This window comes from Dermacentor andersoni, chromosome 1 (assembly GCF_023375885.2).
Source record: "Dermacentor andersoni chromosome 1, qqDerAnde1_hic_scaffold, whole genome shotgun sequence".
NCBI lineage: Eukaryota > Metazoa > Arthropoda > Arachnida > Ixodida > Ixodidae > Dermacentor > Dermacentor andersoni.
In genome coordinates this window covers 15,877,075-15,892,861 of record NC_092814.1, presented here as the reverse complement: position 1 = coordinate 15,892,861, position 15,787 = coordinate 15,877,075, and the positions used below count along the sequence as shown (strand labels likewise).

The window sequence follows — 15,787 nt, the reverse complement described above, 5'->3', positions numbered from 1 at the left end:
TTATGATATCCTTAAGCACGAGAGCATAGAGGACGACTTCGCGGAGCTGCTCGGTTGATATAGAGGGAAAACCAAGCAAAAAGAGTATAAGATGCCGGAAAATTCAGACACCTAGAGGAAATTCACTGTGGACTGAAGCAAGGATTTCCTCTGTCTCCATTGTTGTTCAGGCATAGAACGACGATTGGAAAGCATCGAATTCGGTTTTAATTTTCCTTCCGTAATGGGCAAAGGATGAAAAAGAGGGCGGATGTATGCGGATGACATAGTGCTACTAGCGGACAGTGCAAGACGTTTACCGACTTATGGGAATACATTGCAGTGAAGCGACATATCTAGGCCTTAATTTTAGCACTACAAAATTGGGAATTATACTCTTTAGTCAAGGGAGGAAAACAACGTGATATCGTTGAGTAAGTCGTAAGCAAGACATGTTTAGAGTACTGGTGAGAAAAAAAAAGGGAATACAGTAATAGATCCGGAGTCCTTACAGGCATGTAGGTAGCTTTACAACATAGATGTTTTACTGAAGAAAGAAAATATCAAGGATAGGTAGCAATACCATTGATTCAGGAAAAGCTGATTACATCAAGCAGACCAGGTGATGCCGCTCCATCCTCCAATACAAATTACCATCGTCTCCGGGAAACGCGTGCCGTAATTCCGGTCACCATAGGCAGCTCGTTCTCTCTGCTTTCCTGTAACGCCCCACAGCTTTTCAAACATTTATCCACAAACGTTTGTGTGACAGTCTGCTTTCTCTTTGCAGGGAGACATGGACAACCTCGAGAAGAAAGCAGTATTCCTGACAGTCCATGACATAGGAAATAACCGTAAGTGGCTTCGTTTAAAGGCTCACTACCTTTTATTCTCTTTATTCGTGTACTGGTCAAGAACTATTCCCTGAGCGGACGAAAGGTGCCGCTCCCGCGGGCACTGTCATCTCGGGGCGACCACCTCAGCCGGCATCCAACAGCAGCGCGGCTGTTTGTCGCCGACAATGACTGCGTGCAAGCGAGAAGCTCCGGAGGACATCTTTTCGAGTTCTTATCCAAACGCTGCGAACACTGCTACACGGTGCGGCGCTAGGGGTTCTACGTTGGTGGGTACTTTCAGCGGCTGTATTAAATCACCATTCCTGTCATGCACCGCTCATCGTTCTTTTTTCCTTATTTTTAGCCGATGACCTGGAACCCAAAGGCTGTAATGTCTTATTTACTTTATTTATTTTTTACCGAACCAGTTGTGCTAGGTTTTCCGAATTTCTTCCGCGCTCCATATTTGAAATGTAGTAGCTTGCAGACATAGGTTTTCTGGTCTGTGCGTGTGCTTCAACACATGCAAGTGGGCGTCCGTGGATTCTTCAAAGCACACGTCTGCTCGGTAGCGAAGGCATACCTTCGATTAGACGCCGCGCTGGCTGGTTTGGCACACATTTAACATGAACAGGAAGCTTCGGTGAATCTATACTGTAGAATGTCAATCCACAAAGAAAGCACCCAATGTTAGCAATGAAGCCAAGGTGTGAGAACAGTCAAAAGTATGTATGAGAACGATATGACACGTAACCAATCACACACACTACATTCGTGACACCAGTCAATCACATGATCACAATATATTCTGCGTTTTCAGTTAGAAATCTCAGGAGTCTGTCTGTTAGCTTGATGTCTGTTTGGCATCCGTTTCTCTTTGAAATTCGCATTCATTTCAATACGTGTCACGCAATGCATCAGCGTTCTTTTTTTTTTATTACACTGCCTTAAAAGTCATGCTAAAGGCACCTAAGAAGGTTGTCTGGGGAAGTTTTGAGAGTGACTACAAAGGTTATATAAGAGGGTCAGCAAATTGACTATTGTACGTGTGGAAGTTGCGCCATCTATGTATGAAAGTCAACAAAAATGCTGTAGATTAACGTCAAAAGTATACAACCCCAGTGGCTTATACTAACCTTCACACTATCTTCGCTACACTCTAAAGTAATTTACACCTTTAAAAGTGAAAGAGGCTGTAAATGTGTCTGTAATCACACTTTTAGGGTGTCAGTTATATAAATCACGCCCTAAGATATGTGAGTTGTAGACACATTTACACCCTTTTTGACTTTCAAGGGTGTGAAATATTTTACAGTGTGCCTCCGCTTTGTTTCAACTATCTCCTGGATCGGCCCTCGTTTAGGGGATTTGTCTAGCAAATAAAAAGACGGGAAGTAGCGCTGAAGAAATAATACATTTGCAGCGACGATCTGCTTCTCCAAGGTGTTCGCATCCGTGTGGCTCGTTTGCGTGAACATTGCCGACGTATAGGCTCCACCTGGGAACATGTTGAAACTCGTGCATCACTGCTACTTGAACAAAGTCTGGTAAGATCCTAATAACCGTAATTGATTGACAAAGAGTCCACAATTGTAACTGTGCGGGTGTGCAATATCTATAGATCTCAAAATGACTGAAATAAGCACCTGCGCAACTTTTATATAAGCACCATCTATAGACAAGGAGTACACTAAAATAAATAGTTGCCTTAGCGACTTGCCCAATAACGGTGTCTATAGACAAGAAATAGAGTGATAGAAATAGGCAACTAACCACATTTTGTCAGTAGACTGTCCATAGACTGTCCATAGAATGACTAAAAGTTGTGGGCAGGCGACTTTTGTCTCTAGACAATCTTAAGGATGGGAATTAACGTAACGACTTTTCTCTATAAACACTCTATAGATTGTGAATTGACTAAAAGAGAGATACAACTTAGCGACATCTGTCCATAGACACACTATAGACTGGGAATTTACTGAAAGGTAACTGCTTTTTGTACCCGTATAGACTGCAACGACTTGCGTCAACCTTAATTGACTTAATTGCTGCTTCACGAGGTTCTCGAGCCGTGCAGCGCGGTGCTGCGAGGCGAGTCACGACAGCTGCTGCAGGCAGGCTGCGCGGTGTCGGCGGTGCAGCTTGTGTTCTCCAACACTATTTTATGAACACAGAAAAAGTATGATAAAATTGTGGCCAAATTGTTTTCCGATAAATATCCTGTCTAATAACTAAAATAATGTGCTTCGTGACAACGAAGAAAATATTCGATTTCTGGCACATTTTTTCCCGGTTGGATTACTGATTCGGACAGTGCCATGGAATTACTCAATTGGTAGTACATCGTATAATATCAAGATGAGATATGTTCAATAAAGTTGCTCTACAACTAGCACTATAGTAAATTATCAGCGTGTTTTTTTATTTGAATTATTTTTTAAATTGTCTTTGGCAGAGAAGCGCGATTCTAACCCTTTATCTAAGTTACTCAAGCAGCCATTACTTCTGCGAGAAATCAAAATGCTTAATAGAGTAAATAAAATTATTACGCTAATTATCTTGTTAAATAATTACTGTACGCACATATTTCAATCTACGGATTGTAGCTGGTGAGTATGCAATGCATGTCGACTTAAAACGAATTCTCAACAATACGCCAGTTTCGAGATATGAATTTCAATGTGTCTGATGAAACGCATTGGTGTTCCAGTTAATCTTGTGCTTGAATGCATAGGCAACGTTTTCTTTAAAAAGTAAACGGAACAACAGTGCATGCATATTTACGGCAAGTTTGACGACGCGTATTTTGAAATCGGGGCCAACCTCAGAGTTCGTTCTAAGTTGGTGTGCCTTGCATAGTCGCTAGCTACAATTCGTAGATTAAAATATGTGCCCTAATGTAATTAATTAAAAGCGTAGTTGGGTGAATTGTTCAATTAAACATTTGGATGTCTCGCACAAGCCGCGCGACTGGCCGCTCGCGGCACTTTGCGTGTATTCGCGGGCGTCTTTCACACTCAGAAAAACACTTATGTAGCACGTATCGAGCTACAGCAAGCTGTATCGGGAGTTTTTCGTGTGGCTCTCAATTTTCTCATTGACACTTTTCATTCATTCATAATATTGGGAAAGTTGACTAATTAATAAAGAGTAATGATCTAATTAAGCGGAATGAAAAAATAATAATCTGAGTATCTCCAAGCGATGGCAAACAACATCACGTTGATTCTGTCGAGCTGCGTGGCATTTGCGTATTTCTAATGTTTGGCTCAACTTATGTAGGACACCCTCTATATACATATATGGGATTCGGCAGGAATTCGATATATCTGAATCCGCAGGAACCCGCAGCATCGGTATCGTCCGATTGATCCACGGGATTGCGGGACCGGCAGTCAGCGTCTTAATGCAGGTGCCCTGACTTATGCGTAATAGAAGATGTATGTTCTTATGCGCGCAACGCCCGTCGTGCGTCCAGCTGGTCCCTTCAAAGAGGACAGCCAGCAGAGGGCGTGATGATCGGTCACGACGCAGAAGCCCCAACCGAAAAAGTATGGTCGAAATTTCATGACCACCCATACGAGCGCGAGACATTCCCTCTCAGTAATGGTGTAAATTGGCTCGGACGTGGAAACAAGGCGGCTGGCGTAAGCGATGACTTGGTCCTGGCCCTGTTGAAGCTGAGCGAGTATCATGACCACGTGTATAAGTTCGTATTTCAGTGGGCACAGAAGAGTGACAGAATCGGCGAAGCCGCTCAATCAGGGTAGAGAAGGCTTTCTCTTGCAATGGTCCCCATCAGAAAGAGACATCTTTCTTAATAAGGTCATTGAGAGGGCGAGCGATGTCGGCAAATTTTCTCACTAATCACCGGAAATAAGAGCATAATCCCATAAAACTACGCACATCTTTTGTTGAACAAGGTACAGGAAGATTTCGCATGGCGTAAACTTTCTGACGATCAGGTTGGATTCTTGCGGATATATATCGGATTTCAAAATTGAGTATCAGCACGCGAATGCTGTTTTCGAGGATCTGGATTATGCTTTTCGGCAGGGTAATATTGCGGGACAACGCCAGTAAGCGGTGGTACGCCGTACTCGCCGTCAAGGAGGACATTTGTAGCAGCTTGGGGAGACAGCCTCGGCAGAACGTAAGCGCTGCGAAGCACATTGTGGCGTTGGCAGGAAACGTCAAGTCCACCTGCGGTTTGAGTAGAATTTTTCGAAATGAAGTTGAGGTCGTGCGGACAGTGTTCGAAGACGATAAACGAAACAATGGTATAATGGCCCCCCACGGTCACACGTGCTGTGCACATTACAATAACAAAGTTTCAACGTTTCAAAGTTTATTTGTCAATACAGCGTACAAATACACAAATTATGACCTGCCTAAGCATGTTATGCTTGTTGGTTGGTCAGGCAGCAGGTGGAGAATCTTCTAAAAAAATAAACTTCATATACATGCATTTCATGTAATACACGACATTGCCGATAATCTGACAGCACAAAATAACATATACAAAACAATTAAAGCAATACAGAAGGCAATAAATTTACGCGCCAATCTCATAAACCAGTCATCATCCTTCTCTTGTTTGCAAGACAGAGATCACCAGGAGTTTCATTAAACATAGCTGGTACATAGTAATTGCGCATCTTTTTACCATAATTACGATAGACCCGTGGTTTAACAAAACATTCTGTTTTCCTCAACGTAACATCTTTTTTTACAGGAGTTTTATATTCATTTGAATAATAATACCACGTCAACAGAACAAAATAAAACAGCTCAAGAATCTGTACGATGCCTAAATCATCGTATTTCTCTTTCATGTCTAGCGAGTGTAATTTGGTACCGTAAGATATATTGTTCACGATTCGTTTTAGTATGACATTTAATGCTTGCTTCTTATATTCCGAACAGTTTCCATATAATATAATACCATATTTTAAAACAGGTTCCATTAATGCTGTGTAGGTTACTTGTCTAACGTGAAGCGGAGATTTCCCCCGAAGGTGATACAACATGGCCGCAATGGCCCTAATCTTTCTAGAAAGGTAAACGATGTGCTCGTTCGAAGTGATGTTGGTCGAAATAGATACCCACATATTGAACTGTTCGCTCTATTTGCATGGCTTCGCAATCACATGGGTAACAATGGGACGTGTGCAAGTACAGTGGTTGGAGCAACTCTTTCGTGGGGGTTTTTAAAACATGTCAGTTTTGTTTTGTGAAGGTTTAAGAAAATAAAGTTTTGCAAGAACCAATCACTTCCTTCAGTATCTGCTTGAAACGTTTTAACGTCGGTACAATAGTCAGTGACTTCAAGTGCGAGCGCTGTATCGTCAGTGTATTGAAAGATTATTTAATCTGCAATAGACTCAAATCAGACACATAAACGTCAAATAGCAGTGGGCCGAGTGTACTTCCTTGAGGTGCACCGAAAGTAACATTCTTCAAATGTCCGTACGTATTATCAAGCTTTACACACTGCAACCTGTTTATAATATAACTGTTAAAAAACTTTTTAAAATGACCGCGGAAACCAAGTGAGCCTAATTTTTCGAGTAGTAACGCCTGGTGTATCGTGTCAAATACCTTCGTTAAATCCAGGAATAGGGCTAACACAACGTGATTATTTTCTATTGCAATGTAAAAATAATCAGAAAATTCTTCAAGAAGTGTTGTCGTATTTCTATTCTTTGTAAATCCAAATTGCGCAGCATTGTTCAAAGATTATTTTTCACAGAATGATTGCATAACGTATGCAACATGCTTTTCCATAATATGTGCTATCGACGACACTATTGCAATGGGCCTATAATTTATTAAGTCGCCTTTCTTGCCGTGTTTGTGCACAGGCCTGACAACAGATATCTTAAGTTCGTCAGTTTCAAATATGCCGTTCAGTATGTTCAGAACTTCTTTTAAAACGCCAAAGTTTCTGTGCAAATCTCTGAGACGAATGTCATCATATCCTGGTGGCTTGAACTGTTTCATTATGCAAATAATGCTCCATAGATCATCCGCTGATATGAGGGGCAGATACGCTGTATGCGCACATGCTCGTTTCGATTGATATGGTACAGGACTACTGACTTATGTTTCTCAACTTTTCTGTTGTATTTAAGAACACATCATTAAATTTATCACAGAGCACCTTCACATTTTCCTTTGGAAAATTCTTTACTGTTTCATCAATGGAAGCGTTTTCCTGCCTACCCATACGCTATCTCCCACGTTTTCTTTCCGTCAAATTTGTTCAGTAAAAACTGTCGCATGAAAAAGAATCTTTTCGCCTGTCGCATTTTAGCCGTTACTTGATTCCGCAGTGCGCGATATTCATCTCTCAGCGCTTTATCTTCAGGTTGTTTCCTGCATTTCTGCCATGCCTTATCTTTCGCGCAGCGCAACCCTGCTATTTCATGAGTTGTCCATTTCTTATCTGGGCTTCTTACTTTGATATTAACAGATTTAGTTGACTGTTCATAGACATTGCGATGGATTTCTACAGTTTTCTTGTATAAGCTGATATGATACAAATGTAAAAGGGAACTCCAGTTAACGTTATGAATTAATTGGTCTACTTTTTTGTTATTAAAAGAGAACCTCTAATAATGCCCACATCAGTTCTATGATCGCTAGACATAATTGCAACCGCTACAATGTAATGATCGGCTAGCTTTTGTTTGATAATTCCGGAAACATATTGCTGCTTTTGCAAACGAATTATTATGTGGTCAATGCATGACTTTGTTATATTAGCACCTAAGTGTTCTTGTCTTGTACATTAATTAATTGCGCTAACGAGTCTGAATTCTGCCAGCAAATTGAGGTAATCAGCGGTGGTACTTTTTGTTTCTTTCATAATGTCTATGTTAAGATCCCCCGCAATAATGAAGTTCTTCTCATTCATGTACTTATAGAAAAAAGTATACAGCTCATCTAGAAATGCACAGTCATTCATATTCGATGGCCTATATATTGCGCATAAAGTGTACTCTGTATTTGCTTTCGAAATAGACAGAGTGACCGTCTCTGCATGAATAAAACCAACATCAGTTCTATTCGCCATCCACACATTTTTTATGAACACCATAACACCGCCTCCTTTACGACTTTCGCGGCACAGTGCATATTGAGAATACCCAGCCAAGATAAATGTACATTTTCTCGACGCATCTATATTAACTTCGGTTGAAATAATAACATCAAACGGAACCGCAGCAGTCTTGAGCTTCAGTCCTAATTCATCCCAGTATTTGTTGAAACTTCTGATATTAACATGTAGTAAACTAAGTTCGTGGTTTAATTGTGCTTCACTCTTAGCAGTTTCTACATGAATATTCCGCTCACGAAATGAGTCAAAGGAAGCTATTACGCTAGTTTACCGAGGTCTCTTTCTGAGTTGATACTAATTACCGATGCACCTTCACTTTTCTGGACAAGGATTTTCCCGTTGCTCACCCAGACGAATTTGAATCCTCGATCTTTTGCAAGCTTCTTACATTTCGAAAGCAGCATTTTCAGAGCCCTTGTCATGTTTTCATTGATGTAGACTTTGTCTGTTTGCAGCGCGCGCTTTTTCGCCAGCCACATGTCCCTTCTGGTTTGGTCCACAAAGCGAACAGTAATCGGCGCAATCTTATCTTTATGTGCCTTGAGCCGATGCAATGCTTCTATCACCTGTCACTCCGGTGACTGTATGTTGAGCTTTACGCTGAGGTCAGTCAGAACTTGGTAAAGGTCCTGATTAGGGGCTTCAGGTATCCCGTGTATTTCTACAGTTCTGCGCCTTGTGTATTGTTCAGCGCTTTCGACACACTCTTTCAATCTGGTAAGCTCAGTGTCCTTTTCAGTCAACTTCTCAGTCAGTTCCTCAGTTGTTTTTTTTTAGTTTAGCTATTTCATTTTGCTGATCGGCAATCTTTGACAAGAGTTCGTCGTACTTGGAAGCAAGCAACTCCTCTGACTTTTCAACTGCCTCTGTGATTGTGTTCTGTTTGTCAACTTTGCCTTCGAGGGTTCCCAGTCGGCTCAGTATTTCGGCAAGCTTCTGGCTCAAGCCTTCAATCAGGATATTCACAGAGGCTGTAGTCCTTCTGTTTTGCCTTGTCTCGTTGTCACTTTCACTATTTGATGCATGAGGCGAAGTACTACCATCGCCGTCTCGCACAGTGCACGGTACGGCGAGCGTCAGAACCTGGAGAGCAGCGCTCATAACGGAAAGTCCTGTGTCAGCGAGAGATGTAACAGAAACACCATCAACGTCCAGTAGGTTTCCATGTGTAGGCAGGGTCAACAAAGGATTTGTGGGACGGGTCGGAGTGGCTGCTTTGCCGCCTAATTTCCTGGAGTGAAGCGAGCGGTTGCAGATGGGGACGAAAAGCGGCGAACGGGACCCGATGATTAGACGGGTAGCCGCTAGACCTTGGTGGAGCACTGTCGGCGTTGATGTTCCTAGTCGCCGAGAAAGTGCAATTGCCTGACAATTCATGATGAACCCGCAAATGAACCCGTAAATGAAATTGAAGTAAATGATATAAGTAATAACCTTAAGAAGTAACGCAACAGACATCGATGGATTCCAGAATAAACCTGTTAAGTATGCTGCCGATCTTCTAGCCCCCTGTGTTTCTTATATATTTAACCTCTGTCTTAACCACGCTGTTTTCCCTTGTCAAACGCAAATAGCTCGTGTAATAGTGTTGCACAAACAAGGTAATAAAAATGAGTTGGGTAATTATCGCCCCATATAAATCCTTCCTGCATTTTAGAAAATTCTAGAAAAAGTAATTTTGAATCGCTTTATTGAATTCGAACAGAAAGATGATCTTATAACTCCGTTCCAGTTTGGTTTTCGTAAGGGTCTCAGCACTGAGCTTGCGTTATTAGCTCAGAAAGAATTAATCTTAACCGCTGTTCACGAGAGACAATTGGTCTTGGGAGTTTTTGTAGACTTTACCAAAGCCTTGGACCATATAAACTATTCTCTTCTAATTGGAGAAACTTTTGCGCTATGGCTACCGCGGCAAAGCTGCACACCTAAATACATCCTATATACAGTACCGTGTTCAGACAGTGGACATAAATCAAGATATCTCTCGTCTGCTTGCTATATCTTGTGGTGTGCCACGAGGCAGCATATTGGGCCCTTTTCTTTTTAATCTGTACAATAATGACATCAGCAATATAAACTCTGCGGCAAATGATATAATTTACGCTGATTACACCAGCATCTTTTTAATAGGAAATTCAGTTGATGAATTAACTGATGAAGCCAATTTAACCGTACGGAAATTAGATGAACGAGCATGTCAAACTAGTTTTAGGCTAAATACAAAAAAAATGAAAGCTATTATATTTCGCAGTAAAAATAAAGACGTTGTCCTTAATAAACCGACACTACTAAATTGTTGTCATATCGCTATCGTACACAGCTTCAAAACATTGGGTGTCATATTTCAAGAAACCATATCCTGGGATACACATGTCGATTGTTTAGCAGTAAAAATGTTACAGGAATTGGCATTGTTTATCGTAATCGCCATTTACTGCCACAAAAAATTCTGATGATTTTTAATAGTTTGTTTCAATCTCGGCTTAGTTATTGCCATTTAGATTGGGCTACTACCACTCAAGAATATGTGCACAACATTCATGTCTTGCAAAAAAAGTTGCTACCGGCAATTGCAAATGTCCCTGGTTATTTTCATACACTTCCATTTTTTGTAAAATGTAAAGTTAGGCCAATCGCAACACTGTACGATTATCGACCGTGTAGAGCTTATAAACAAGAGTTAAACACTGGAGCGGGTTTTGTTAAGCAACTTGCCAAGTTAGAAAACAATAGCACTATATATATGCAACACGCAATAAGGAATGCTGGAAAGTACGAACAGTAAGAACTAAATATGGGCAACAGACGCTTTGTAATAAACTACCAAGATTACTAAATAGGTTACACAGTGAAGCGTTTCAATTGGAGAACACTACTTTTAAAGCTATTTGTAGTTATTTAAACTTAAAACTAGATGAATTTCCTTGTATTTTTTTCATTTCGTTGATTTTTCTAGCAAAACAATTTTTTGTTTTTGGTCTGCTGCTCTTTCTTTTTTGGACAAGAAAGAACAGTATGTTAGCTTTGTTCGTTCTTGCTCTGCATCTACAAGAAAAATATTTGCATAATAATGGGCTTCTTTTTTTTCTCTTTTGCATCTCTATACACGATTGCATTTGTCTGTGTAGGAATATATGCTTGCATTTCATGCATACCTGTAAGATTATGTAAGTTTGCATTTCTGCTACACAACTGTTGCTTCTGTTGCTTGCGCAATATTTCTGTATAATATTTCAAAAGTTATGAACTTATTGTGTTTGTTGCTCCTGTAATCGCCAATGCGGCGGCCTGCGGCTTTGTCACGCTGTCGAAATGACAGCTTGTTCCGCACGCCCCTTCGTATCATCACACTGTACTGATGCAAAAATAAACGTCATTGTCATTGTCATTATCAATTAGCGGTAGTGACTCGGAGACGATCACCGAGGAGGCAACGACCAGCGGCTGCGGCAATGACGGGCGATGCGTCCAATACGGGAACAATTGAAACATATCGCTCTATCATCCGCTCTGCGCTAGTCAGCTGGGTTGCGATGGAGGAAAGCTTTGCCTCTCGTAGCGAGCGGCCGCAGAAATGTGGTAGGTGTTCTCATGGCGGACCGAGTAGAGAGATGGGATGCCCAAAATCGATACTTCCTCCTGAACAACCGCTTGCATAAGCGAGATAGAGGGCACGCTTTCCCGACGGTCGGAACGAACTGGAAGCGTTGTCATGGACTCAAGCTCACGGCGAACGATGCGCGTTATATCTTCCGGTCCCATCGGCTGAACGAACCGCGGCGTGTGACATCGCACGAAGATGTCGCGGCGGTATTGGGCAATCTGTCGGAGGTTGAGCCACGCGGCGGACCTTCGCTTGTTCGAAGCGCCGACACTCCTTTATCATTGCATCCCCCGTGGCACACTCCCCACACATCATGAGATTGAAGGCATTGTCGGCAATACCCTTTAGTGTGTGACCAATCTTGTTTTCCCTGGTCATGTATTACAGCGAAGCTGTATACATCTACCGTCCAAGGATATTTTCGTGTCATCTGCGTGGTAAGCGAAAAACTCCCCATACGTGGGCCGGTCCCGGATATAATGCAATGCCGGGCCGACCCGCGGTGGAGGTGAAGCAGGCGTTAAGCACTCCCCTTACGTGGAGCAATCCCGAAGATAGTGCAATACCTAACCGACCCGCGGCTGAGGGGAAGCAGGCGTTAAGCACTCCCCATACGTGAGCCCATCCCGAAGATAGTGCAATGCCGGGCGGACCCGCGGCTGAGGGGAAGCAGCCGTTAAGCACTCCCCATGCGTGGGCCGATCCCGAAGATAATGCAATGCCGGGCCGACTCATGGTGGTGGTGCAGTTTAACATTAATGGGACCACATACACAGCTTCGCTGCTCATCCTTCTTCACAGAGTGGAAGGGCACTGTGAGGTTTTTTATCAGCCTTGCGACAGAGGGCCAGCACATCCTCTAATTGCACGACAAGGGGTTCTGTTGATGTCTGAGCGCACCACGCAAGTTCTCTTTTTGCTTCCAACTGATGACAGACAGGTCTGCGAAACAGGTCTCGCATTTTTTATTTGCAGACATCTCGGCTGCTAGGTCAGGTTCGTGTCTATCGCACCATTGCTTCGCAGTTCCTCTCACACTATCAAGAAACCAGATAGTTGGACTAGTTGGTTTAAATGCATACTAAAAAAGTTTGCGGGGAGACACGAGGACAGCCGAAAAAAGTCAAGAACGAGCGCAGAATATCAGGTCTGCTAACTTCAATGTTGGATCCCACCTGTTGTCGCACACTCGGTCGTACATCGCAAGCCGATCCTCGGCTTTATCCGTGCCACAAAATGTGTCCGCGTCCCGCGGATGAGTGAGGATGACCGTCGGCACGGGCTCCCGAGGCGTTGTCGGCTGTGTCGGTTGATCTGCCATTCTGGCGGCAAGTAGATGACGTCCGTTGCGAATTTCCGTGATTGTACCCCGCACCTCAACCAAAATGTTGCAGGAAGAAAGCAGGCCCACGAGTGTAGAATAATGTATATTTGCAAGCGCTATATATGGCGCTCAGGAAACGGCCAGAGTATTCATCTACCTCTATTCCGTGTCAGCTTCTTCACCGTAACACACACGCACAACACACACACACGCACAACACACGCACGCACGCACACACACACACACACACACACACACACACACACACACACACACACACACACACACACACACACACACACACACACACACACACACACACACACACACACACACACACACACACACACACACACACACACACACACACACACACACACACACACACACACACACACACACACACACACACACACACACACACACACACACACACACACACACACACACACACACACACACACACACACACACACACACACACACACACACACACACACACACACACACACACACACACACACACACACACACACACACACACACACACACACACACACACACACACACACACACACACACACACACACACACACACACACACACACACACACACACACACACACACACACACACACACACACACACACACACACACACACACACACACACACACACACACACACACACGCGCGCACGTACGCACAAACGCACGCACACACACACACACACGCACGCACGCACACGCACGCACGCACACGCACGCACTCACGCACGCACATATATATATATATAAAAGATCGAGACCGACCAAGCTGTCCAGCGCTTCTTTATTACAAACAAAGGCAACGCCCCAGCTCATGCGCGAAGAAGAACAGGGAATATGATGATGGCTATGTACAAATGAAAGCGACGAATTACATTAATAGTGCTTACACTAACTTCCCCCCGTCATGAAAGCGGCCAGCCTGGCCGCAGATTAGAGATTATCTAAACGGGGAGTGAATGGCTTCATCTGCGAGCCGTGAGCAATTTCGGCATTCCGGCGGCGTCGGTCAGTGACGGGGTGTACTAGGCGGACGAGATAGTTCACTGCAGATGTTTGCTGCAGAACGGTGTATGGGCTAATGTAGCGTTGAAGAAACTTATCACTGGGCCTGGACTGCGGACTGGAGTTTAAAGCAGGACTTGGTCTCCAGGGTGAAAACGGAGGTCACGGCGTGTGTTGTCGCAGCGACATTTGCGCTCAGGTTGGGTAGCTTCTGTGGTTTGCCGGGTGATTTGATGGCAATGTGCAACTCGGACAGCAAAATCTTCTGGAAGGGACGCGTTAGGCGAAGAAGGCGTTAAAAAGAATTCTCTGTCGAATATGGTCGAATATGGCTGTAGCCGGTAGTCCGTTGTATAGAAGTATTATATGCGAATGTCACAAAAGGAGGAATTTTATCCCAGTCAGTGTGGTCAGGACGGATGTACATGGAAATCACGTCAGACAGCGTACGGTGGAAGCGCTCTGTAAGGCCATTGGTTTGCGCATAACAGGTAAAAGTAGATTTGTGGACGGTATCACCGGCCCGAAGAACTTCCTCGAGAACTTGGGAAATAAACGCCTTGCCATGGTCACTCAGAAGAACGTGAGGAGCCCCGTGGTAAAAGACGACGGAGCGCAAGAAAAAGTCAGCGACCTCAGAAGCGGTACCGGATCGCAGAGGGCCAGTCTTAGGTCATCATCATCATCATCATCAGTCTGCTTACGCCCACTGCAGGGCAAAGGCCTCTCACATTCTTCTCCAACTACCCCGGTCATGTACTAATTGTGGCCATATTGTCCCTGCAAACTTCTTAATCTCATCCGTCCACCTAACTTTCTACCGCCCCCTGCCACGCTTCCCTTCCCTTGGAATCCAGTCCGTAAACCTTAATGACCATCGGTTATCTTCCCTCCTCATTACATGTCCTCCCCATGCCCATTTCTTTTTCTTGATTTTAACTAAGATGTCATTAACTCGCGTTTGTTCCCTCACCCAATCTGCTCTTTTCTTATCCCTTAACGTTACACCTATCATTCTTCTTTCCGTAGCTCGTTGTGTCGTCCTCAATTTAAGTAGAACCCTTTTCGTAAGCCTCCAGGTTTCTGCCCCGTATGTGAGTACTGGTAAGACACAGCTCTTATACACTTTTCTCTTGAGGGATAATGCCAACCTGCTGTTCATGATCTGCGAATGCCGGCCAAACGCACCCCAGCCCATTCTTATTCTTCTGATTATTTCACTCTCATGATCCGGATCCGCAGTCACTACCTGTCCTAAGTAGATGTATTCCCTTACCACTTCCAGTGCCTGACTACCTATCGTAAACTGCTGTTTTCTTCCGAGACTGTGAAACATTACTTTAGTTTTCTGCAGATTAATTTTTAGACCCACCCTTCTCCTTTGCCTCTCCAGGTCAGTGAGCATGCATTGCAGTTGGTCTCCTGAGTTACTAAGCAAGGCAATATCATCAACGAATCGCAAGTTACTAAAGTATTCTCCATTAACTCTTATCCCCAATTCTTCCCAATCGAGGTCTCTGAATACCTCCTGTAAACACGCTGTGAATAGCATTGGAGAGATCGTATCTCCCTGCCTTACGCCTTTCTTTATTGAGATTTTGTTGCTTTCTTTATGGAGGACTACGGTGGCTGTGGAGCCGCTAAAGATATCTTTCAGTGTTTTTACATACGGCATATCTACACCCTGATTCCGTAATGCCTCCATGACTGCTGAAGTTTCGACTGAATTAAACGCTTTCTCGTAATCAATGAAAGCTATATATACGGGTTGGTTGTATTCCGCACATTTCCCTATCACCTGATTGATAGTGTGAATATGGTCTGTTGTTGAGTAGCCTTTACGGAATCCTGCCTGCTCCTTTGGTTGACG

The 15,787-nt window shown here is 43.5% G+C and overlaps 1 protein-coding gene across 6 annotated transcripts in view; it reads left to right on the top strand.

Annotated features, from left to right (window-relative positions):
- LOC126545894 (uncharacterized protein ZK1073.1) overlaps nucleotides 1-15,787 on the top strand; it is a 362,662-nt gene that overhangs the window by 227,641 nt on the left and 119,234 nt on the right. For all 6 annotated transcript variants that reach the window (XM_050193938.3, XM_050193937.3, XM_050193935.3 and 3 more), the window contains one exon: nucleotides 770-833. In XM_050193938.3, coding sequence (XP_050049895.2) covers nucleotides 770-833 — 64 coding nt within the window. The remainder of the gene's footprint in view (nucleotides 1-769; nucleotides 834-15,787) is intronic.